The 27,230-nt window shown below is 37.8% G+C and overlaps 1 protein-coding gene across 2 annotated transcripts in view; it reads left to right on the plus strand.

Moving 5' to 3' along the window:
- Positions 1–27,230, plus strand: part of HECW2 (HECT, C2 and WW domain containing E3 ubiquitin protein ligase 2) — a 224,164-nt gene that overhangs the window by 165,825 nt on the left and 31,109 nt on the right. For both annotated transcript variants that reach the window (XM_045558979.1, XM_045558978.1), the window contains 4 exons: positions 4,962–5,045; positions 10,080–10,189; positions 19,505–19,625; positions 21,119–21,232. In XM_045558979.1, coding sequence (XP_045414935.1) covers positions 4,962–5,045; positions 10,080–10,189; positions 19,505–19,625; positions 21,119–21,232 — 429 coding nt within the window. The remainder of the gene's footprint in view (positions 1–4,961; positions 5,046–10,079; positions 10,190–19,504; positions 19,626–21,118; positions 21,233–27,230) is intronic.

Here is a 27,230-nt window from a genome sequence, read left to right on the forward strand (position 1 = left end):
TTTTACATGGCCATAAGAATCACATGCCTGTAATGGACTTAAATTTCCAAATCTAACCTATATAAGGGGAGATCAAAAGAAAAGTTAAACTTTCTCCTGCTTGGTTCTATGTGTCAAGTCAAACAGTGCCCTATGACTGTAATAGAGTGTGAATGGTGAGTGCTGATTTTCCTTTCTTGACATTATACTGTTATGGAAGTCAAGGGTACTTCTCTAGAACTGCCTGAAGATAGTTTTTAAAAACAATGTATTTGTGAATGTGCTGCTGAACAGGGTCTACAGGACCCGGATGTGCAGTCTGTAATCTAGAGTTCTGCGGTTGAGAGTATTGCTGCTTCGGGTTGTTTCTGAACACGTGCCTTTCTTTAACTTCACCAAAATGTTGAGTGGTTTCAGTGAGAATGTTTTCTGTGGGAATTCAGTCTTGAGGCTGTTCATTGTCCTCAAATGATCTTCTGCTAGAGTTGCTCTTCTGGGGTGATTCTGTGCCCTGGAGGAAGTGGTTGCAAAGGCATAAATGTCCTCAGAGTCTGAGAGGCAGCAATAGCTGGAGACTTCTTCCTGAGGTTGTCACTGTACAGTGTAGCATCTTGTTTTAATAGTTGTGAGTTTCCATGTTAAGAGGTTGCCTCTTTACCTGTCCTTTGCACCTCCCTCCAGTGGATTCTGCAAATAATCTGTTATCAGCTTTCTAATTCTCTTTTTATTTCTCTGCCACCACAAAAAAAAAGATAACAAGATTGTTTATTCCAAACATTGATTGTATTCTTAGAGAAATTGTCAGGAGCCAAATCTGTTATTTTGGCCTTAATTGATCGTGTGCCCGGTTTGTATTTTACTAAGCACTCATTGTGCCCACAGCACGCTGCTTGGTACTCTGAGAACACATAGATAAAGGAGGAAGGGCTTTTGCCCTCAAGAAATTCATGTTTCAAAAGAAATTTAAGTTATATCTCACTGGCCAGGGGAGAAGGTGCAATGGTGAAAGTTCTGGAATGTACTCTAAAGGGCACAGAGAAGGAAACATACCCATGCAGAGAGGGTCAAATGATAATATATGTTATTTGAGTCTAACCTTAATCTTCATTATAAACCACTAAGATTCAATAGAATTTCTTTATTAAGGAGGTGGAAGTAAGGAAAGAAATTAGAAGACTGCCACAGATTTCTTGTAACTCTATAAATTAATAAAATAAACTAGCATAAATATATTAAAAATTTCAAACATTCCTCTATTCAAGTTCAGATGTATCTTTAACAACATTTCTCAAACTTGTTTTGTTTATTCAAAACACTGAGTGGACTCATGGGAATTTGTAGGAGTCACATCTGTTATTTTCCATTCTAAAAGGAAAAGAAATATTACATACCTATTATGTTGACTTTAACCACTTTTATTTTAAATAAACTTAAATGTGTACAAAGTATGTATAAACTTCTTATGCTTAAAGCTTTTATAAACTATAAAACCAAGTGATATACAAATTAAATAAAAATGAAAAAATTTAATACCATTTGAATTGATGCCATCGATGTGAGAAAATTTTGCTTTTCAGAAGCCCAATCGCCAATGTTGAGGCCTTTGTCAGTGGAAAGATATATTTGTGCTTTTTGACTTGACTCTTTTGATTTTGCATCTAATGGTCTGTCATGTGTACAGATATAATAATTGACATTATTACAGTCATTTTTTCTTCTTAACAAAAAGCTTATTTTTATCTACTGATTTCATTGCCAGTTTATTTAATAGTGTATCTTCAAATGCAATACAAAAAAAGGCATAGCATTGAATGTGCCCTAGGATGAGTGGATTCTACCACTACTTTTCAGTTTGCAAACTATTGCAAAGCTTTGTTCTTAGAATAAGCCAGGACATCTTTATGCATTATTTAGCATAAATGCATAATTTACTTTTAAATCCATCTCTTTTCTTTTCTTATTAGCCTATGGCAATTTATATATACATTACCTAGCCTCACTTGATCATTTTCATGATGCAAATTAATACTATAACAGAAAAGTTTATCTTTTTAATTGGTAAGAGAATTGTGCATGAGTGGCAGACAGGGACCGTTGTTGTCATATTGTTATCACATCAAGCTCTTGCCGACCTCAGGGCAGCCAGGCCTACTCACCAACATTTTAAAAGTTCATCTCTGATCCCTTGGCAACAACCACCTTGTAAATACAGACGTAGGACCCAAAGTCACATGGAAATATTCAGTCATAAATGTCATTTATATTATCCAAAATATGCTTGTATCATTTTGGCTGCTTTGATCATCAAAGTGAAAACACAAAATTTAAGTATTCTTGCAGAACTCTAGCTGATTTCTACAGATTTCTAGTAAACAAGGACACCAGTTTGAGAAACACTGGTCTATAGAACAGTGGGCAAATATCTGATAACCAAGAAGCTGTTCCTTTTTTTCTTAGAAAAGGTTGGTGACATATCCGAGGATGTCTACTGACTTCTCTCTCTTCCTCAGCCTTGGTCTGCTCTCTTGTCAGTAAACTAATATCTTCTTTGTTTCTACATGAAAGGACTTTGTAAAGGACTATCTAGGCCTGGTGCAGGTATAAGGCCTAGACAGAGTTCCGTTAAGTGAACTGAAGAATTTAAATATTTTCAAATAATATTAATATTAGAATTGCTCATTGCCTTTCTCTCTTCCACTGCACCATTAACTCCTCCAAAAGGACTTTGTCTTACTTCCTATTGGATTCCCAGTGTGTGGTACCATGCGTGGCACATAGTAGGTACTCAGAAAGTGTTTGCCAAAAGAATAAATCAATATCAGTTTAAGAAAGTACTTAGTGGTGTGCTGTACCTCAGATGACATATTCCAGTGTCTGGTTCCTGGAAGCATATGACCCATAGCTTGTCATTGTGATAAATCAGTTGGCCTAGTAGAAAACTAGTCCCAGCCTGCCTCTGGTATGTTGTCACCTGAAAAATCAGACCAGTTGCCTTCACTGCCTGGTAGTTTAATATCTGGAAAGTGATGAACAGTTTCCCAATTGGCATGTGTCCTCTGATGCCTTCCCCCTTTCCTTTCCTCACCCTGTCATCCTTGTGACTCAGGAAGCTATGATGTTTTTCTTATTCACAGGAAACCTACAGGCCACAATCTGGAGCGTGATATCTTCACCATCACTCAGCCTGCTCTGTGTAGCTCCAGCTGAGGAAGTAGAGGAGAGTGCTTAGCCAGTTTGTTCTTCGGTTTTGTTCTGTTTGCCTGGATTCATTGTGATGATAGACTAAGGAGATAAACTGCGTATTTGTTAGAGCTAGCTTTTGATTCTTTAAGATCAAAGCATATTGTTACCAACCCTTATGAGCGTACTTCTTTGGTTAAGTTATTGTCCATTTTTCTCCAAGGTAACTTTTTTCTAATTTAGCTTTTTTCAACCAATGTTTATATCTTTTATCAAAAAACTGTGTACCAGATAATGGGCCTTGGTTTCCATCACGTGCTTCAGGCATACGATTTCAACACTTGAGAGATGATGTTCTGTCTGGTTCAAGCCTTCAAGCTGAAATAACTTTAAGCAGAGAGGCTGGACTTCTTAGCAATTTCTTTACACACGTGTCCACCACTTATTTAATAGTCTTTTTTTTTAATAGTAGTTAGCTACTGGCAATAAAAGACAAAAAGGAAAATGTGGTAAATATTAAAGAATAGGTGCTTCATATACTAACATATTATGTAGAAGGCATCTAGCCAGAAGAAACCAAGAACTGAAATCTGTTTATCATGAGTTGTGAGCTGTGTGGTGAAGGGAAAGGCAACTGACTTTTCTAAGCATTAGGGAATTTTTCTTCTGAGCATTAAAGCTTGCCTATTACCTCATTGCCTCCAAGTCTCTAAGTAATCTTAATAAGAGAGTTTGGAATTTTGAAATAGAAAATACAGTGGGGCTTTGTGAAAATATCAGATAGAAAAACAAGATGCTTTGTAGATAAGAACTAACTGTAAATTAATACTTACATATCAGTGATTGATATTTTATTTCATAACATGGTAGTCAGAGATATTGGCCTTAGCACTCAGAGTAAAATTGTATGTCTGTATTGGCCTCTATGTTCTAACCAAATGTAATGGTTTTAGTACCATAGTTTATGTTTTTATTTTTGCCTCCTCTTATAAAAATTAATATGGTGTGCTTTGAAATGGCATGATGTAAACAAGGGAAACCAACTAGGAAAAATTTTATGAAAACCGTAATCATATAACAAATTGGGAATAGTAACATGCAGATGACTTACCAAACAAAAAGAAAAAACTGATGTTATCACATAATAAAATAATGATAGAAATAACTCACATGGTTGTGTTTGATGTGTATATATATATATACATTTGCACAGGAATACACACAATCTATTTCACCAACTGGAGTAACTAAAAGTATTTCAGGTTTTCCCTCATTTAAAAAAAGCCATATGCTTTCACATTGAATATGTAATGCATAGATATTATCTATTTCCAATTAGGAATGAGCTCATCACTCATAACTTAAAGGGGTATACCCTCAGGAAAATAGATAACTATCCCGACACGATCTGTTTTTGGAATAGCAGGGGATCGGCCTAAGACTGTTACTTAGATCCAGGCCCCCCAGTCAGCTTTGACTCAAAGCAGAGACTGAGTTTTACTGGTTGGACGGTATACTACCTATAGTAGTACTTGGGCAGCAAAATGATTAAAGCAATAGAAAAAATTTTTTTTCCCATTGTTAATTAGAACTGGAAGATGTTGATGTTCACAAGGTACCCTTGAAGGCAAACAGCATGTCTGTCTTGGATATGTATTCCTAGGGTATCACATACATAGTAGCTGCCCCATAATGGGTAGCAAAAAGTGTTGTGATCATCATAAAAAAATGTGCTTTACCCCACTGAGTTATGTCCCAAAAGTTTGCCACATGTATCTTGAGCTGTTTCTTTGCTTAAATAGGGAGAAGATCCAATTTATCCGAACTGAAGGGACCCCAGGATTGGTGCGCCTTTCAAGTGATGCAGACCTTGTTATGTTGCTGAGGTACGTAACACTAGCTCTTGAAGCAGAAAGTCTGCTGTCATCAGATATTATGGAGCATTTTAGCAAATAATATGCTGATAATGGTCACCTAAAATATGTCTCCTTTATCCTTAAAGGAGACATATTATAGAAATACTGATGTTGAAGAGTTAGATGCTGATTGAGTGATAATGTGTTTCAGATTGCATTTGTTAGCACTGAGATCTATTTAATTTTGTTTTTACCCTGCTGGTAAAGGAGGTGGTACTGGAGAAGGGAAAGGTCTTAGAGACTAATGAATAAAACGTCCCCCTCACAGAACAGAGCAGTAGGGTATCTGAATAAGGCATACACACAGTTTACTCCTTCACTGTAGAAGAGAGGCTATACATACTTATATTCTCTTTCAAGTTTTTTTCTTAAAATGTGCTTTGTCCCCTTTAGCTGAGCTAAGACATTTATTTATTTACCTTATGGTTTTGAGAGTTTAGGTTTGGGAAATCAAAGCAGAAAGTTGAAATTTGGTCCCTGGTACTTACTGCCAACTTGATAGACCTTCATAAAACTGACCTGTTGTATTTTCTTTCCTGACGGTTACATCAGCTTTGGTTTTAGAGTAGTTTAGAAGTGAAACTGGCAAGTTTTCAAAAGACTTTCTCATTTTTGATATTGTCCCTCAAATGAAGGCAAACCAGAGTAAAATAAAGCTTTGCTTCACTTAGTGGTTGGGACACCCACCTCTACAACCTGTGTAGAATTAGAATGAAAGGGAATGCCATGCCGAGCCACTGCGGCAATGCTTTGTCTACCCCTGGGTGCTGACAACCATTTTGTGGCATTCATGGTGATCTTGACCCTGACCATGTCCATCCAATTCTCCACCTGATCATTGCCATATTTGTTGCTATATTTCTGACTGCCCACTTGATTGTTGCCACTTGTTTCTTTACTGTGTAATTGAACCATAATTCAAAAGGATGAAATCACTTTCCATAGATACTTCACTTCACTTGACTCTGAACAGGACCTATTGAGCGGGAGGTGGAAGGGACTCATTTCCCAGTCTATGGTATATTGAGCTAGTTCTGAAAGTAGCATGTAGTATGCTAAGGGGTCAGGAAGACTATTAGTCAATTACTATTAGGATATGATGTTTCTGTGATAGTTTGGTTGGTGATAAAATAGTTAAGTTACAGAATTTTGTTATAAAATTCTGGCTTGGTTATGACTCTTTTGCTTCATTCTAGAAAACTAAAGCTTTTTCATTTAAACTAAGAATTCTGCTTTTGAAATTAGTAAAAATAGAAGTCATGATTATCATTCACCTGTCCTTAGTTAAATAATCTTTAGATGCTATAGCCTTAAATATTTTATTACACCATAGCTTAGAATATTTGTAGTAAAATAAACACGACAGTTGGCATAGTTTCTGTGTGTTATGTGGTTGAATTCAAAGTATTTAGAATTTGAAAACTCATTCATGTATTATATAAAGATCAAGGCTACATTTCCCCCTGTTTGAGAAAATAAGCGAGTTCTCTGAAGCTAATGGGCCATTGAAGAAGTGTGAGAAATTCACTTACATGTAATAGTTCTATAATGAATACATATGGTTAATTCTAGACTTTTATTTCATTCAGGTGATCAAATGTGTTTATTATTTTAATGAAAGTACAAATGATACAAGGTGTTGCATATACATGCTTAAGAAATAATATTTAATGATTATTGAAAAATTGGGGTCATATCCTCAGTTCTTTATTTTTTATTTTACTTTGGAGTTTGAGTGATATGAATCAGTGATTATAAACTCAGCAGTGTCCTTGTTGCATACATAGTGGAAGACTTTGTGATTGTTTTTATGTTTTGTCTATTTCTTAAAAAGGAAAGTCACTCCTGATACAGATGAACTTGATTGTCAGGAAGCTGCAATGTAGAGATAGTATAGGTCTAGGAGGATGTTATTCAGTTAAAAATAAACCCATATAAAATTATTTTCCAATAGGGAGACCTTTAAATGCCCTTATTGAATTTGCTATTGATTATTCTATTTAATGTATTCTTTCACTAACTCATGTAAAAAAATATACCTCTATCAGAGCTCATATAGGAAATGATTGATAAATTTGACTACATAAAAATTTTAAAATTTTTATAATGAAAATGCCACATATAAAGGCTCACACCTGTAATCCTAGCATCTGGGAGGCCAAGGTGGACAGATCATTTGAGCTCAGGAGTTCAAGACCAGCCTGAGCAAGAGCAAGACCCCGTCTCTACTAAAAATAGAAAGACATTAGCTGGACAACTAGAAATATATAGAAAAAATTAGCTGGGTGTGGTGGCGCATGCCTGTAGTCCCAGCTACTCGGGAGGCTGAGGCAGGAGGATTGCTTGAGCCCAGGAGTTTGAGGTTGCTGTGAGCTAGGCTGATGCCATGGCACTCTAGCCCAGGCAACAGAGTAAGACTCTGTCTCAAAAAAATAAATAAATAAAATAAAGGCATGAAGAAAGATAAACTGGAAGAATATATTCACAACACATAAAAAACAAAGAGGTTATGAGTATATAAAGAATGCTTTTAATTTAAAAGAAGAGAACCCAATAGAAAAATCCGTAAAGGATATGAAAAGGCATTTCATAGAAATTGAAGTATGAATAGCTAATAAACTCATGGAAAGATGCTATTAATTATAAAATACAATTTGAAATAATGAGATATCATTTCACATATTAGATTTGTAAAAATTAAAAGGTCTGATAATACCAAATGAGACATAGAAACTCTTATATTATGTTTGGGCTTGGTGGGATTGGATTGCAGTTTCTACAACCTCTTTTGAGTGCAAATTAACACTATTCTGTACAGTTGAAAAGGTTTATGCATTATGACTGAGCAACTCTACTTTTAGGGATATACCATATTTACACTAAGAAACCCTTTCACATGTACACAAGGTGACATATATAGGGTGCTCATTGCACCATTATTGATAGAAGCACACAGTTGGGAAAAAAGTAAATATTTGTCAAAAGAGGGATAGATAAATAAACCAATATGTTTATAGAATGGCCAACTATATAGCAGGTAAAAGGAATAAACTAGATCCTTATGTATTCACGTACATATCAGAACTATATTGTTGAGTGAAAGAAAAATCTCAAGAATGCTATATACTTACATAGCATTTATGTAATTTTTAAATAATGCATAAGACAAAACCATGTATTACTTATCTATACATATATGTTGCAAAATAGAAAACTGTGAAAGGAAGAATACCTTTAAATCATGATAGAGGAGAACAAAAGGAACTTAGTATACACACATGCACACATATGCACACAGATATATACATCTATATATAGATATATACAGATCTATAAGTATGTGTGTGTATTTGAAGTAAAAATAATAGTGTTAACATTTCTTCCTGGAGGATATGTATTGAGAATTTTCATATTCTCTTTTATGTATTAAACTTTTCAAATGAAAAATTTCTCTCTTGATATGAAAAATTTCTGAGTATTGGTTATATTTATAGGAAAGAAGAAATGTCATCACAAGGCCACAGGTGTAGATGTCTGAGGCTAATTCCTACCCTTTACCTAATTTAAGTTTCTAGATCCTTGCAGTAGCAAGTGAGACTTTTTCTTGGCAATTAATTTAAAATTCACCTTATTCCACTGGCTATTGATTTATTCAAAAAGAGGACTGACTGTTTCAGGGCTTAATTGGGTATTGCAGATGAGAGTACTTACTGCTTCTGTTTCCATGTCTTCTGACTTACAGTTCAGAAGTAAAATGGTGGTTTGAAAAACTATCACATACAAATGCTTTGGCTACAGTGGCCTATTGCAGGTGTTGTTATTGCACTGCTATAACCCAGGGTTTCTCAGCCTCAGTAATGTTGACATTGTGGGCTGGGTAGGTCTTTTTTTTGCAGAGAGCTACCCTGTGCATTGCAGGATGTTTAGCAGCATCCTGACCTCTACCCACTAGACGCCAATAGCACTCCCTCCCCCAGTTACAACAACCAAAAATGTCCTCAGACATTTCCAAATGTCCCCTGGAAGGTGGGGGCAAAATTAGTTCTGTTTAGAACCAGTGCTAGAACCCTTAGGAGTCCTTTCCTTAAATCTCTATGAGATTGAACTGTTGCCACTTCTACTGAATGTTTTTCCAAAAACAAGTAACAGGTTTCTAGGTTTGGCCACGTTTGAAGAAAAAGAAACCTACTTCTACCTCTTGATTAAAAAAATGAGTCCTCTTACTTTTATGGTTATCTTAATTCTATTTTGCCAAATGGTTATATATTTGAGCTTAATACTCAAATCAGTTGTTGTTTTTTTTCTCATAATATTTAATGAAGAGTCTAGGAGTCCAAGAACTCAGGTCTCTGGTTACCATCTTTTTTTTAGGACAGTATTAGAAACAAAAGTTTCAATATGGAAGAGAAAAATGACAAATAATCTAATATCAAAATCCTCACATTTGAAAAACAGTAGCCAGGGTAAACACGGGTGCTCATTATTTAGCAGTTGTAAGTATTTTGGAAGCAGTTAGGAAGTATTTTGTTTTATTTTGTTTTTAATTATCCAATTAAATCCCAGGCTCTTTGAAGGTTAAGACCCTGTTGCTTATTTCTTGGAATGAAGATGCAGAACATACTTTGTGTTTGTATTATGGGTTCTCGATAAACATTTTCTATTGTGTTTGAATCTTATTTCCAAATCTAAAAACCCAGGTACAATTTTTAAACAAACATGTACATTCAAACTCACATATTAGAATGGTAAAATAGAAATCGTGTTCTCTGAAGTTGGCAGAAAAATAGGCAAATAACCACAGGTTTCACAAAAGCTACAGCAGCCAGCTCTTTTGCCCCAAGGATTACCTGCAAGGGGGAGGGGACAGGTGCTCCCTTCGGGAAGTGAACTTGATCTTGATGGAATGGGTCAGGGTGAGAGATCAACTGCTTTACACGTTCAGGCTTTAGGCTTTTCCACACTTCTTTGGCTGAAGTGCCCATTTTGTTTCCTGTCTTTCCCCAGTTTATTTGAAGAAGAGATAATGTCATATGTGCCTCCACATGCCTTACTCCACCCCAGCTACTGTCAGTCCCCACGTGGCTCCCCCGTGTCGTCTCCTCAGAACTCGCCAGGTGAGTCTACCTGCTGCTTGCAGTGAATTCTCTAAGGAGTGAGCCCTCAAGTCACACGTTCTGTCCTTCATGAAGCACAGGAAGGGAACACTTTGGATACACCTTTAGTGTTAGCACAGGTTCGTATGCGGCATTTCCTTTCTCTTAAGTGTGGCTTGTTTCCATGGGGATTCACTTTCACAGAGAGATGATGAATAGGAGCATAAATATTAGTAGTATGACATACTCAAATGGAGAATTTATGTTTCATTGTGTTATGTAGTGCCTAATGTATCTTGGAAAATATTAGGGCACAAACTACTATGTTGCTTTTGGCTTTAAAAAGTTCTAGTGAAGAGACCAATTTGATATGCAATAAAAGTAAAGTCTCTACTCTTCAAGAAATACAATAGAATTTAAATTATTCAGTTTAATGGACTTGGATATTTTTCCCTACAGTATTCACTAATTGCATTAAATAGGAAGAACAGAGATGGATGGGTAGATAGAACATGTTAATAGATAAACTAAACCATGTAAGTTTAAGCTTTTTTTGAAAGAGGTAGATGTGAATGAAGGAGTGAATGGGTGAATGATAGAAAATGCAGCTTAGCAAATGAGTTTTTTTTTAAGGAAGATAGTCATAATGTTGACAGAACATCAGCTATATTTATCGTTATTATATAGGCAATGTATTGTTCACACTTTAACAGCTATTAGAATTTAAAACTATTTCAAGTAGAGGTCCAAACTCCACATGTGTCATAAAAAGCTTCTATTACATTCTTTGATATATAACATGTGTTTCCCCATATTGCTGTGATAATGAAGCTGTAGCCTAATTGAGTACTGCAAACAGGAAATGGTCTATTAATTTGTTCATTCAACACAGATTTATTGAGCATCCAACTATGATCCAAGCACTGAATTAGATCCTGGGACTACAAATATGAATGATACAGTTTCTGCCTTTGAAGAATTCATGGCGGGGCAGTGAGTCAGCAAATGACTCTGTAAAGCTCTGTAGTTAGTCCTATAGTGAAGAAATGTATGGGAGCACAGATGTGGGAACAACTATTCCTTCAGTGCTGGGGGTGGGTGTTTGGGTCAAGGTGAAGATAACAGGTATGAAGTGGAGCCTCGAAGGATGATGACTAGGAGTTTACCAGGTGGACCAAAGAAAGAGGACATTCTAGTCAAAGGGGTAGCAGAAGCTATGCCTCAGAAACATGAAAGCAGTTTAGGGGAATTAACAGAGACATATGAAAAGAAGTTCTCAGAGCTCAGTTTGGAAATGTAGGCTAGTGCTGGTTTGTCTTTGAAGCCTTACTTTGTAGTCTGTATGAAGCCAAAGAAAATTTATAAACAGGAATACCAGTAATACCCTGTTTTTCAAAGATCAGTTTGTTGGCAGTAGGGAGGATGGATTAGAAGATGAGAGACCAAAGTGAGAGAAACTGTTTGGGAGGCTATTGTGTTAGCCCAGGTGACATGGTACAAGGCTGGACTAGACAGTGGCAGTGGAGAGGGAGACAACGGAATTAACTGAAGGGATGTGTTGTGGGATGCAGAGACATCAGCACTCTAAGTCGAGGTAGGGAAGAGTCAAGGCAAATTTGAAAGTCTTCACCACCTAAACCACCAGGCAGATGGTAGCACCATCCACCAGAAACAGAAAAGATTTAGACTGAAGGGGAGAGATTAAATAAGTTTGATTTTGGACGTGTTTGGCATTAAATCTTTGAGCCATCAATTAGAGATACCCAAAAACAACTGGAAAAGATAGTCATGGAGCTCAGGAGAGGTTGACAGCTAGGAAATCAGTGTACTTGTGGCAGTTTAAACCCAGAGTGTAGCGTAGAGGAACTAGGGAGGACAAGTCAGCGAAAAGATGAGAAAATAGAGGGTTGGTGCCATGAGCAACCCCAATATTTAAGGGATGGTCTGAGGCAGAGGAGCACGTGAAAGAAAGAGCCAATGGATATTGGAATAGCATCAGGGAGTCTTTTAGGGAGAGCCAGCTTTCAAGGAGTAGTGGTTAACAGGGCCAGATGCTCAAGGGGTTCAGAAAGGATGAGTGTGAAAACAGGCCATTAGGTGTGACTATCATGAAGTTATAAATTGTCTTTGCCAAAGGGGTTCTATGAAGTGATAGGTCATCCACTGGATTGTGACCAGTTACAGAAGGATCCAGGATGTAAAGTAGAATCCAGGAGTGGTGAATGTTCTTTTCACAAAGTATGGAGGTGAAAAGAAAGCAAAATAGGACAGAAGTTAGAGGAAGAAGAGGGAAGAAAGGGATTTTAGGTGTGGAAGGCTGGGCATGCATGTGCAGAGATCACGGATGTGGGAGGAAGGAGAGTGGTTGGTGGAATGTGACAAACATGGCACAGGCCTATGGGAAGGCTGGACAGTGGAGGCAGCAGCACAGCCAGCTTTGGAACAAAGTAGGGACAACTATTTTGATGACACAGGCTGGGAGGAAATAAGTGTATGACACTACAGGTAAGTTTAAAGGTGTAGGGGGAAATGGATAGAATTCCCAGCTGGCCTCCATCATTTTGCAACTGTGGGACTTTGGGCAATTTACCTCTTTCCCTGAACCTGAATTTCTTTTTCTGTAAAATGGGCATAGTAATAATCACCCCATTTCTCATGGTTATTTTTGAGAGAACACCTTGCCTGGTGCCTGGGACATAATGAGTAGCTAATAAACATTAATTTATCCCATTTTCTTTCTTTCTGGAAATTTGATTCCAAGAAGCATGGTTTGTCCTTATTTGAACCATTAATAATTGGAATAATTGAATCAATTTCTTCCTGATTTGCAGAGCTGGCTGCTTAGACATTTAATCATCCTGACTGGTCTTTATCTTCGTAAAACCTATGCTGAAGTTTAAAATGGATTGTCCCTTTACCTGATGTTTATGGTTAAGGAAATGGAGCCATGTGGATGATTGCTCTTGCCAGTCTAGACTCTTCTTTCCAGGCCTTTTCTGTGGCCCACCCTCCCCAGGGAAAGGGAGATCACCAGATTCTGTCTCTTTGGAGCCTTGCAAAGGCATGTTCTTGAAGATGGCTGAACATACTTGGAGACTATATGAGCGTTCTAAATATTGACTAAATGCACTTCTTCATTTAGCATCGCAAATGCACATGAGTAATCCTCGGTGGCAATAAAAAAATGCATTCTGGAAACTTAGATTTAGAGTTAAACATTTTCCAAAGACATGTGTAACCCAAATATATCTAAATTGCTAGCAGTGTTTGTGGTGGTTTTAATTTTCAGGAAGAATCATCTCCATATTTTTGGCCTACTCTGTTTCAGTGGGCTTTGTTTGATCTTGAAATTGGGATGTACGGCCTGATATCAGTGGAAGTAACTGTAACTAGATCTACATGAGCCAAGGGCAGGACTAGCTAACCTCATTTCCCCTGTGGAGGAATCTTCCATTTCTTTGTATAAAATAGCTTCTCCTTCTACCAGTATTCCTGAAGGTTTTGTGAAAGCCCCATTTCAAACAGACTTTTAAAAGTGATCTGATCCTCCTTCTTGTGGCTAGAATTTCACCCCTCTTAGTGGTGTGAGAATAACATCATGAAAATTACAACAATAAATTTTAATGATCTTCCTTCAGAATGCCTAGGAACCTGGTAAACTTTCCACACTTTTCCTCATTCCAAACACATTTACATGTCTTTTCAAATACAGAGAGAAGGGGGCTTTGGAAACTTTGACTCACCGCTTTTTGCAGCTGTTTGAGTGCTCACCTAAAATTTGTCAAAATTGTGGAATGTGAAGGTTTGTTTTTCTAGGACCGTTATAATACCAATCCCAACCTCAGCGATGCCAGAAGGAAAAGATCTTTCCAAACACCATATGGTTTATTACGCCAAATAGGGGACCCAGCAGTTTATTTAAGCTGCACATTTCTAGGAATTTAAATGCAATGACACCTAATTTGTCTAATATTATTGGAGATGTGCTCTCTTATGTGAATTTTCCAGGTTAACCAAAGCTTTAACTTCATGACTTTAATTGCATGAGAATTTGTTTAACCCACTATTTGCTGAAACTCTTTTGTAAGTGCATTATATTTCTCCTTTCTTTGCTATACACAGCACATTGAGGATATCTCATGGTTTGGAGGTCATTGTGCTGAGGAATTATGATGCAGAGCTGTTGTTACTTGACTAGAACTGGACTTCCTGGAAGCTAGCACCAGCATGAAGTCACACTCAACAGAAGTAAAATACACTCAGAGAACATAGAAGACCCTTGTGGGTCTTTGCTGAAGGTTGTCTTGAGGGGATGGGCTGTGAGAGGGAATTATTTCTCCCAACACACGGTGGACTCCTTAAGGATCTTTTCTTCTCTCTCTTCCTGTGAAGTCTTAGCATCTGTTTATCTCATCTCCAACTCTTTTCACATTCTCTCTTCTCTCCTCCCCTTCTCTCTCCCTCCTTTCCTCTCTCCCTCTCTCTTCCTCCCTATTTCTCTCTTTCTCTCATTCCCCTTTCCCCCATCTTTCCTACAGTCCCTGAAGTAGCTTTATACCTGTTTTTTTTTAAAAAGTATTCTACCCCTTCCCTTGGTTCAGCACTACAAAGATGATCTGGGAACCAAATAGCACAAGTGAAGGACGCTCCCTGGGCGGGTAAAGTTGTAATTCCAGAGACTGAAGGAAAGCCTCACATACTGTCCCTATTACAGTATAGAGGTTTTATTTGTTGCTGCTGTTAGTCTCCCATGTCCTCACCCTCAGTGCTGTCAGAGGATGCCTGCCATTAGCAGACCCTTCAGCTTTCCTCTTTTAGTAAGTTACTTCTTTGCCAATACCTTTCCCAAGGTCTGAGAAATCAGAGCATCACTTGGTGTTTTCCATAAATGATATGCACATGAGCATCAGCAAGCTCAAACACTGACCCGAGGGCCTTTCACTACTCTTAGAGAATGAAGTAAACATGCATGGACTTCAGTGCTTGTGCTTTGTGCCAGCTATTTTGGAGATGTTTTCTTCTTAAGTTCCAGTGTTGAGCTGTGTTCCAGAAGATAGAGCCTTCCAGAAATTATTATAATGTTCAATGTTTTGTTCTCATTTACTAATAGGGGATTTTTTTAACGTCATAGAGATGTTTTGAAAGTGAACCAGGAAAGAAGTGGGCTTCTGAGCCATCCCAGGACAGAGGCCTGGAGCCATGCTGGATTAGGCTAAGCTCCAAGCCCTGTCTAACACAGAGCGAGTGCCAGCATCAGAGCAATCTGGGTTCCAGGCTGCATACCCAGCATCGAAAAAGACTCAGACTGCTCAGGAGTTTGATGCCAAGATGCTTCTAGTGTCATCTGAAATAATTTAGTCAGGCGGAATTCTTTAGTTTGTATATGATTATTCAATTTTGTAATAGTATATGAAAATGGGACAACACTATATTGAAGTTCTTTAGGTCTGCCTAGCAATGACAAAGAAAGAAAACCTTTAATATCTGCCTGCAACTGAAATTTTTCCCACAAATAATTAGCATACTGCTGACTATTCATAAAGTCAACCCTTCATTTGGTCACTTACTAGATGTGACATTGATTTTTATATCTGATTTTCTTTTTTAGGACTGTAAAGACCGTAAAATTACTCTCTCTATAAAAGTATTGTATCCTAGAACTTCACTTGAACTTGTGGCTCCCGTACAATTCTGTTAGCTCAATCTTCCAAGAACTTTTTTATTTCCAAAGTGGAAGTAACATCGTTCCTGCCCTGGAATTTCTTGGCACTTATACCTGACTTGTATTAAGAATTTGACAAAGCCCAACAGCAAAATTTACTGTAATTTTAAAAAGATGAAGTAATATATAAATGTTTTTTTTTCATAATAGAACTACTAGCAAAAGAATTTTTGCATTTAACAGTTGCTGTCTCCAGAGTCTGTGTAATTAAATTCCTTTCCCTAGGGTGTAAATGGAGTCAGAGCTAATTTTTACTGTGTTTGTACTGATATTGATGGAATGCATTGTGGCATTTCCCATATCCTTTTAAGCATCTCAAATTATACAGCAATAGTATACTGTATGTGCTGTTTTTTAAGGTAATCAACTCTTAAAGAATCATGTTTCTTTTGACTCTTGAAGATATTCATTCAGTCTTTTGTTCTTCATTTTCCTCTTCCCTATCAATGATTGTGCTCAGGAAGGCTGAGTCACTGCACTGTCTGGGTTTACCAGTCTGCAGTTTCTCAGACTGGAGCACTGGTAACTTTATTGTGCCACCTCTGAGTGGACTTGTACTGCACTGTCATGTTCCTCGTCCAACTAGGAAAGTAGCCTGTGCTCATGGAGCTCATGTTGCTTCATGTTACAAACGATACCTTTCAAATACACAGGAAGCAATTGCCCTGTGTTAATGCCTGGGTGTTGTTCACATGTTGTGTTGGTTATATTTGACCTTTCTGTAAGGGAATAGTGGTTCTCCACCATGGCTGCACATTGGAATCATCTGGAGAACTGTATAAAACACTCATGCCCGAGTCCCAGCCTTACAGATTCTGATGCAGTGGACCTTGGGTGTGGCCTGAACATTAGGGTTTTTTAAAGCTTCCTAAGTGATTCTATGGTGCGGTCAGGATTGAGAACAACTGCCTAGGAGTCCCTTCTGCTTCCCATACCTTTTAAGGTCAAGTTTATTTGTTTTCTTTATAACATAACTCTTAGCTCTTTGGGTAAAAGATTCATAACTATGCAAACAGATCTCTAGACAGATTATTATACAAATTTTGTACAAATTCCTTCCTAAAAGCCCATTTCCCCATGTCTTCAGTATTCACCTCTATGCAGATAACAAGAGCTAACACTGATATGGGTCTTCTTAAGCAACAGGCACTGCGCAAGTGCCATACACACATTCACTCATTTAATCCACGCGTGTGGCCCTAATCTCTCACCCCAACTCAAGTACTGTATTTTCAAGTGCTGCTAGAGTGTATCCACCGGGCTAGCTGCCATCTCCAACTCAATGTGTATAAAACTTCACATGCCCCGTCCGCCAGCATCATTTTCCAACTACTTATAGCATCTAACAGGTCTGGCTCAAATCCCAAACCCACTGTCACTGGCATGTGACTTCGGCAGGAAACTGCATCTTTGTTAAGGAAAACAAGTTGCAAAGTGATGATGATGGTTATAATGATACCTGCTGCAGCGACTTGTGAGGATTTCTCAAGATCCCCTATGCAGAGCGCATTGTTCCTAATGTATAGCAGGCATTTAACAAATGATAGCTGTTGTTGTTATTACAAAAATCTTTATATTTGTTATCAACACTTCCCATTCCTCTTCCGTACTTATCTGCTCTGTTCCCCATGCTTATTTCACGTTGTAAGTGTTTCTCTGAGTCACCCACTCCAGTCTGGGCCTATCCCCTCAGGCCTCGATTGCCGCAGCAACTCCTAACTGGAGCTCTTTTCTGTTGCCACCTTTAATTCACTCAACAAACTCTGAAAATAATTTCTTAAATAAAACAGCACTTGGATGTCATACCCTTGCTCAAGAACCTATAAAGGCTTCCCATCGTTGGCTGCATCATACCCAAACTACTCTGCTAGATTTTTAAAATTCCTCTCATAATTTGGTTCCAAACCTTCTGATTGATTAAATTTCCCATTTACTCCCCAGCCATCCGCCTCCCCTTTAGGTTACCAGGGTCCCCTCAGTGTCTTCTGAACACACATGCAATGCTTATTCCAGCTTTGCTGCTGTGCCCAGTATAAAATACAGATTCTCTTCTGTTTACAAGGTTTGGTTCCAATAAGCCTCCTCCCTAAGTTCTTTTCCATTTTGTTCTCTGCTTATACTCATTCCTTTTCTGTGACATTGCTATTACTTTTCTAAAACACTGATCTCAAATGCAAATACTGAGGGGGGCCAGGCGGCCGGTGTCACAGAGTGGCTATGGCTGAGTGGCAAGCATGTGCCTCATCTAACAGAGTGGCTGCAGCTACCCGCTGTATTTCCAAGGAAATGCAAGCTTATTATTGCAAGACTTCCCAAATAATTTTCAAGGCAGAAGTCGGGATTTTTTTTTACTTGAAATCTCCTAATTTTCAGATGTTGGCAATTAAACTCTTCCAAAAAGATTGTAGGGCAAACAAAATAGATCTATACGGCTAGGTGCAGCCCCAGGGCGATAATTGTGTTCCCTTGGCACTCTAGTCTGTATACCATCTAGTGTAGGACTTAATTATTCTATAATTGTTGATGTTTTATTTCTGTCTCTCCACCTAAGGTATCTACTCCAGCAACCCTGCCTTGTTCATTTAGGGCTTCTGCTGCTGAACCTAACACAGTGTTAGTGACGAATAATAACCATTTAGTTGATTCATTTGCTCAAGAAACTTTTAATGAACTTGCATAGTATGTGATAAACCAGCCTTCACAATTTTTGCTTTCTGGTTTCTTTCATTGAGGTTGGAAATATTTAATGGAAATATGCAGTGTTTTTGTCATGGCTCCGTGTCTGATTCTCATATTCATCATCAGTTTTATATCCCGCCTTGTTGCTTAGTCACCTTGTAACACAAAGCCAGATTTTTCTATGGAAACAAGTACAAACTATGTTACTTTTACATTTTGTTGATGATGTTTACCATCGAATGACATATAAAATATATTTAGATAATCTATAGATATTCATAGTACTTGACACATATTAAGAATGTAATAAATATTAGTATTACTTACTTTTTATACAACCAGGAGGTATGTGCCTTTGGCAATATGTCTGAATTCAGTTATTATATTAAGATTATTTTACCATGCAATATGAAATACACGTAATTGTGTGTCTAAAATCATTCTTTGTGATAATGTGTATCTGAAGGAGTTTTATGGGGGGTTTTTGGTGAGGAATTTAGAGTAAATGATAAAAACTCACTATTCTCACCTTATGTAGTACATACTTGCACATTGTAACTTCCTGTCTAATTGCCATGATAACATTCAGCAGCAAGCAAAGACATTCCATCCTGAACAGTTACCATTAGACATGAGTAATTCTGTTTGACTCATCTTAGTTTGGACTGAAAAGGGGAACATATTTGAGAAACACATGGGCACCATTGTAACTATTCAAACAGGATTTTTATTCTCAACCAAAATGCCACAAAGAAGATATCTCTTAAGACCTTGGTTAAGGTTTGTTACATCCTTCAACTTGGAGAGATGAAAAATGCAGAAGCTAAAAGTATTGCCTCCTTTCCTTGTTACCTGTGATAGTATTTTTTCATGGTGATGTGATAAACATTAGGACAGTGCACAAATCCAGATTGTCCTCTTTGTGTTTTCCATAGGTACTCAGCGTGCCAATGCCAGGGCTCCAGCCCCTTACAAGCGAGATTTTGAAGCCAAACTAAGGAACTTTTACAGGAAGTTAGAGACTAAAGGATATGGACAAGGCCCAGGGAAATTAAAGTAAGTCAAAGTGATACCAACCATATGACTTATAGGTGGTGAAAGGATGGGATGAGGTTGGGAATGTAAGAAATTGATTGTGACTTGGGATGACTAGCCTTTGTTTTAGGCTAGTGTCATCTAAAACATCATTCTGGAATTAAGCACCATTTAAGCCTAAGATTTGAAAGCAGTGAAGACAGTGCCACTTTCCATGTAAAAATACATGCAGAATAAAGAGCTGATTTATTTTTTTCTTCCGAAAAGCAGCTCTTTGTTGGCATATAGTATATTAATTAGATATAAAACTATCACAATGTCCTATATTGCAAGTTACTGTCTTATGAGCTGACCTGAGTGTAGGAATAGTGCTTGGCTCTATTTGATTCTTTGAAACAAACTTCACAACAGAATATGTCATGAATGTCATTTCTGCCCTTCTTCATCTACCTCCCTTTAAATGGGGCAGCTGAATTGTTCGCCCTAGAATTGTTTTCACTCCCTAGTTAAGGTAACATCCTTGTTTTCTCCCCACCCTTACCCCGTTCCATGTCCCACTGGAGATCATTCTGCCACTAAGAGAGGACAAAGGAGGCAAGATCTCCGCTGATGCACCACTGTGACCCAGAGAGAGGGTCCAGGGGCCAGCCCAACAACAGCCCCATGGCTCACTACCCGGTGCACGTGGGGTCAAAGGGCTTGGTCAGTTAAATTCCACCTTCATCACTGTCAAAACATCAGCCTGCCCCAAACACCATACCTCTCTGAGCTTTACTTCACTCGCACTTGACTTTTGAAGGTCTGGATGATCCAGCTGTCATGCACTGGCATCCTTATCATTCCCTGCTCATTGCCATTGATATTAAGGGAACATTGATATCTGTGGAAGGATGACTTTAATTATCATCATCACAAGTAGATTAACCAGACACAAGCATCATTCATTTGTATCCATCCCTTAGGGAATCTCAAGATTCACTTAATTTAAAAAATTAAATTAATTTTAAAAATTAAGCACAATTATAAATTCCTCTGCTTTGGAAGCCACTGGGAACTTTTTTTTTTTTTTCTCCTTGTTCTCAAAATCATCTCTCTGGGCACTTGGTAATTGAATTCCTTGTCTAGAGTAGGTACATCGAAACTTAAAACATTATTACCTCATGTTCTTGCTTTACTAAACAAAAGTTGTATATGTGTGCATGTGTGTGGTTTTATGATCATTTTTCTTCTTGGATAAATTGATTTGACCATTTGGAAAGGATTCTGCAGTTGTTTTTACAGGTTATAGGTGGGGTGCTCTATTTACCAATGATTTTCTTAATGTAACTTTTGCTGATGCTATTAAGAGTTAAGAGAAATGTGCACTTTATTGCAGACAGGAGTGATATTAAGTAACTCTGCTGCTTCTCACCTAGTTATTTGTGGTAAATGGAAATCAAATGGCAAATGTGAAATTCTAGAAAGTAAGGATCAGGAAATAATCTGTATTTTTCACATTGTCTCTTTATGGACAGGTTGATTATTCGAAGAGATCACTTACTAGAAGATGCTTTTAATCAGATTATGGGCTACTCCAGAAAAGATCTGCAGAGAAACAAGCTATATGTCACCTTTGTTGGGGAGGAAGGGTAAGTAGAACAGAGAAGTGCTCAGCTGTGGCCACGGGGCGGATGTTTCTCCACATCGCTGTGGTTGCCTAAAACAGGAAATCCTTGTGGCAGGAAACGCTGTTCTCATACACTTAAACCTTTGGCTTTTTTTTTTAAGGCTTCCTCTGGTTTTTAAATCATTTGACATAGAAATTCTTTGGTAAAAACTTGTAGCTATAGGTCATTTTTGAGAGCAGAAGTCTGGTTTGGTTTCTTCTCCCTGCAGCTCTCTTTCTCTTAAAGGGAAAAAGTGGGGTTTGGGAGGAAAAATGAGAAATTGCATTTTAACATCTACGATTTTGTTTTCTGCCCTGGAGTGCTAAGTAGAACGTGTTTCACCTATTAAATAAGTTCAATTTCAGAAACACGAACTGTTCCTGCTGTTCCTCTAGGAATTCCCCGCTGTAGTAACAGCGGTCCTTATTTCTCCGCCTTCAGATTTTCTCTTCCCTTGGGAGGGCAGCACACCTACCAATACAGCTACCTACTGTAAGCAAACATGTTCGGCCTTCTATGACTCATCCATGAGTGTGCTCAGACAGATAAGGGTTAGGAAATTGAGGGGTGAAGACTCCTACACAGTGTCTGTTGCACCCGAATAGACACAACAGTTGTTTTACATCACTTAGAACATGGCAGTTCTCATCCTTCCTGGACCTCTTCCTCTTTACTCATTCTAGTTCTGGGTTTGGGTCCCAGCGCCTTACTTATAACCCAGCAGCCACTAGACGGAATTTTAAAAATACCATAAAATTAATTGTCTGAACTCTGCTTGCGTTCTCCTTGACGCTGCTGATTTGGATCATTTTAAGGGTACCCCTCTCAGTATGCCCAGGAATAAAGTACATTAGATGATGGAATCATAGTAGTGATATCCAAATCAGTATTCAGTATACAGCTGATGAAACAGACACCAGCGTGTACAGTAACTTGCCTGTGCTGATGGAGCTAGGAAATAGGAAAATCAGGGTTTGAACCAGGGCCTTTGTCTTTCATTCAGTACTCCTGGACCAGCACTGGGATGTAAGCAAAACTTATGAACTCTAGTGTATCTGAATTTTTTACCTACCCCTGGACCTTTATACCATTCCAGCTAGTGACTGATAACTTCTGCTTTTGTCACATATAATCTCCCAACTATGCCTAGATGAAAGTAAAGTATTATATGGGAACACACTATGACATGATGAAGTTTGGACAAAAGCTTGCCTGAGATTTGAGCCTTTCATTGCTGATGTGCACAAGCGAACTTCTAGCCTGTGTTAGTTAGTTTAAAGATGCAGAGGCACAATTGAAAATGAAGGCAAATGTTGTCAGCCTAATCACAGGTATGCATAGGATTCCAGGTATTTCCTTACATAATCAGTCTAGTTTGGATGAGAATACTTTTCTTCCCCCAGAACTCCAGCTGCCTCTCTTTGTTGTTGGATCACAATTTGTTGAGATCTCAGAGATGCAGGGAAGAGTCTTTGGAAGCGCTGATACTGAAGTTTGAGTAGAACAGATACTTAACATGCTTGATCATCTTAAAGTGGTTTCCCCGTGATTTGGACTGATGACATCAGTTCCTATAGGAGGACGCTCGGGCTGAGTGGGGCTTGATACCTCTGTATTTGATTGCCACTGATGTCCAAATGATTCCTGCCTCCACCACCTGTCTCCTTCCTATGACCTCAGAGGGAAAACAAGGGAGAGGATGTTTTGAGGTGTGAACTCCGTTTATCAGGGCCAATCTCTTAATCTGTTCCCTGTACATATGCCTTATTGAAGTGGATTTCTGGACTCATGGCTTTATCAAATCAATATCATACTTATAGTTTATTAGATATAGACTTTATTTTGCTACTGAGGCACAGAGAATATATATATTGTTTTTGAAAGACTAAGATACTACTCTTGTTGAAAAAATAGAAGCCTGACAACAACATAAAAGTAAGGAACTCTTTTAGCCTTTGCCACCTCCTCAAACACATTGACTCTATCACCTGAAAATGAAAGATCATAACATTTCTTTCTGGATCATAGTAAATACCCAAAGTGAAAGCTACCCCAATTTTTCCATTAAACTATAAAAATGGAGCTGGAAGTTTTCTGTTACTTTCCCTTCACCAGTTTTAACACCCTTAAAATGTATCATTTTGCAAGTTCTTCATGTCTATGTCTAGTTATAGGTATTTAAAAACATGTATGTCTGGTGCCCAGATCTTCGTTTCCAATATTATCCTTCAATAAAAAGAACCTAGGATATTTTTTTAGAAATGGCTGATTCTAGGACCTGGGGAGGAAATATACAAGATGGAGCCTTGAAGCATCTTATAATACCTGCCAGTAAGAAAGTCATCAAAAAGCCCATAGTCATGGGGATACATTAAAGGGACACAGGAGCCAACTGAAAGAGTTCCTAATGGCCAAAGCTGAAATAATTTGAGCAACGAAATAAATGAAATAGTACTGGATTATAACCCAAACTATAAAATAAATATCCATACGGATATAACTACATGATTGAATAAATAAACAAATGGAAGAGAATAGAAAAATCTCCTATGCACAATATTTCCAAATAATTTAGCATAACTCCCTACTCCTTAAGTGTGTGTTGTGCATGGTGACTTTGTTCCAAATAGTACAGTATGGAAAAGGGGGAAAAGAAGTAACTTTACAGTGGAGAAATGTGACAGACACTATCTCAGTCAGGTGACCAAGGTTAACATTAATAACAACTAAGTCATGTTGGTAATATGTACCCTTGAGATCATGTGATGAAAATGGCACTTTACCTCTGTGGTCTTCCTCCTAAACCCATAACCCCAGTCCAACCCTGAGAAAAACATCAGACAAATCCCAATTGAGAGACATTGTACAACACACCTTAACAATACTCCCTAAAACTGTCAAGGTCATCAAAAACTAGAGGAGTCTGAGAAACTGTCACAGCCAAGAGGAGACATGACAATTCGATGTCATGTGATTTCCTAGATAGGATCATGAAAACAGAAAGGAGACATTAGGTAAACTAAGGAAATCTGGGTGAAGTATGGATTTTAGTTAATAATAATGTATCAGTATTGGTTTATTAATTATTACAAATGTACTGCTAATGTAAAATGTTAATAAGAGGGAAATTGTGTGGGGGGTATACAAGAACTCTCTGTACTGTCTTTACAACTTGTCTGTAAATCAAAACTATTCTAAAATAAAAATTTTATTAAAAGAAAACATATAGTCAGGATTTGGGGAGATTTAGGAAATGTTTCCCTGAATGGCTTTTCTTACTTCCTTGTTGTGTGGTGAGTGACTGCCATGAGAGTAAATTTTGGTCTGTATGTACCTCCGTTTGTACTTGAGGTCAGTTGAGTAATAATTATGTGGATAGAGTTAATTCTGTGGAAAGCCCAAAGTAGTAGGGGCTTTTGTATATCTAGAGTATTATTTTGCATTTTTCATGTTTTATCTATGAGGGAATAATACTTGGCAATTCTTATTGATACCACCTAGATGATTCTATTTTCTACCTGTCATGATCAGAGTCTTTATTTATAGTAGATTAGCTAAGGCACAAAGAAAAAGGGATTTATTTTTAAGAATAATACATCTATCTACCTGCCCTCCAAAAAGGTGTGAATTAGCAGATTCACAGAGAGACTTAAGCTTTACTTTAAGCTGTTTCTTTGCATAGGCTTGAAACATGCATGATATGTAGATTGTTCCAGAACTAGAAGAGTTGATTCCAGAGAAATGATGGAAACATTTATAGTCAAAAATTTGCAGGATGGCTACAAATTCCATGTGAGATAGAACTCATCCCGGAATACTAGGGATGTCTATATTTAACTTAAAAATACAAAAATAATCCTAGAGCCTATTAATGCAAATACATTAGTTGACAATGAACTATTATTTCTCCTTAAAATAATATTTTGTGTGTGCTTTGGCTTTCTTGAAAAAGTAGATTGTTACTAAGCACTATCTTGTGATTAGTGATATAAATTTGTTAGAGCTGGGGGTTTTGTTCTAGTCATTAAAATTTCTACCCATTTTAATTTGGTTATCTACCCTGGCAAAATTTCAGGGAGGGGATGTCAGCAGTGGTGGAGTGGCTAGAAACTGAGTCATCTCGACTGAATGTTGTGAGAAATTGCACACAATTGCCTAGAAGTTGCTTCTATAGGGACGAGGCCAGTAAAATACTACATAGTCTCTAGCATACTGTTCTATATAATCTCCACCTTTATTGTTATGCTACATATTCTCCTGCATATTATTTTCTTTTGAATTAAAAGTCCTATCAACCAAAGCGTATGTGATGTCAGAAGTCAGCTAAATTAGACTATTGTGTTCTGATAAGGCATGGGGCCATTAACTTCTTAGTACCCAAAACAGTACAGAAATAATGGGCTGGATAAAGAGAGGATGTTTATCCTGTGATTGCTCCACCTCTTTTTCCTCCATGCCAACCCCGTAAAAGGCATCTTCCTTTAAGAAAGAATGAGTTCATTATGTGTGAGGAGCCATCAACATGACCTCAATTATCTGCCTTGCGAAGCCACACGAGGGAGGAGATGAGTGCAGTTTTAGTTTGGGGGTGTAAGAACTTTCTGTGATATCTTTCTGTTGAGCTCTTTCTCTAATCTCTCTCCTGAGACAGGCCAATGAAAGCAGTTAGGGAGGATGACATCCTAAACAGTTTTCTTTAGTGCCTGCTTATAAAATAACCAACAGTTCTTATATATGACTGGTCAGATCCTCATCAGTGTGGGTTCCTGAGCTTGTTCATTCATTTCTCAGAAATCTGTAAAACTTCAAGTTAAACTTTATGGTGCTGCATCTTTTTTTCCAAGAAGAGACATTTACAGGATAACCTAAATAGACCTAAGTCTTGCTAAGGAAAGGCGCTTCCGTGTCTAGGCTTTGGTTTGGGATCACCAGGTAAAACTTTGTTTATCACATCAAAATGCCTTACTCACCTTCCAGGCCTTCTTAAGTGGCTCAAGAACTAATGCCTTGCTGCTATAAATATCCAAGAGTGAATCAGAAGGTACACAGGCCATGTGTGCCCGAACAAACTTGTAGGAAATGATGGCGTGACCTCCCAAGGCCATGATCTTCTTTCATGTTACAGTCTACCTCTGTTGGACTATTTTGTTTTCAGTACTTCTTAGTTGAAAATAGAGAACAGGAAAATAAAGTGAATTATTTGAACAAATACTGGGTGCCACTAACAACTTGGGTGGTGTGCCAGCCTAGCAACGTGATGATGTTTAAAATGTTTTGTCAGCACTTGGGGCTCCAAGCTACATGGCCACCCTACAGACATCTGTGCTTATTCAGAATTGCCCTCAGATGCAGCTGTTGTGTGGCTACACACCCGTTGTCCACAGTTTCTATATTTCCGTGCCAAGCTCTTAGCTGTGGAACCAACCTAACTGGCAAAACAAGAATGTAACAAATGATCCCTGTGATATGAGTCATATTAACTATTTACATGAAGAGGTTGCTAAAACATTACAGGAAGCACATGCATGATGTACTCTGCTGTGACATGTTTTATTGAATTAGTAGACATATATAAATTGTAATCTACAACCCACTCTCAGGAAGTTCTAAATTTTGGATTATAATCATAGCAAAGTTTAAAGACTGTCTCAGCTTTGGAGTGATTCTGCCAGTGCCTCTAGAGTTAAAAAACAGCCGATCAAAACCTGACCAGTGGAAGACACATTTCCTGCTAGAGGAACTATTAGCTTTGTTTTCTCTTGGGAAAATGAGTTTTACTTTTTAGTTTTAACTCCTCAGGGAACATTCATTTTATCTTCAGCCAGATTCAGCTATTATCATTAAAAAAAAGGAATCAGTTAATGAGTTCAGCTTGGTTGTTTTAACAAACTTTACCATATTGGAAGATATTATACACCAAACTTTGTAAGCATAATTTATTAATACTTGTGTGATTTCTGACAATGCTTTCAAATTGAGT

Source organism: Lemur catta, chromosome 8, assembly GCF_020740605.2.
Source record: "Lemur catta isolate mLemCat1 chromosome 8, mLemCat1.pri, whole genome shotgun sequence".
NCBI lineage: Eukaryota > Metazoa > Chordata > Mammalia > Primates > Lemuridae > Lemur > Lemur catta.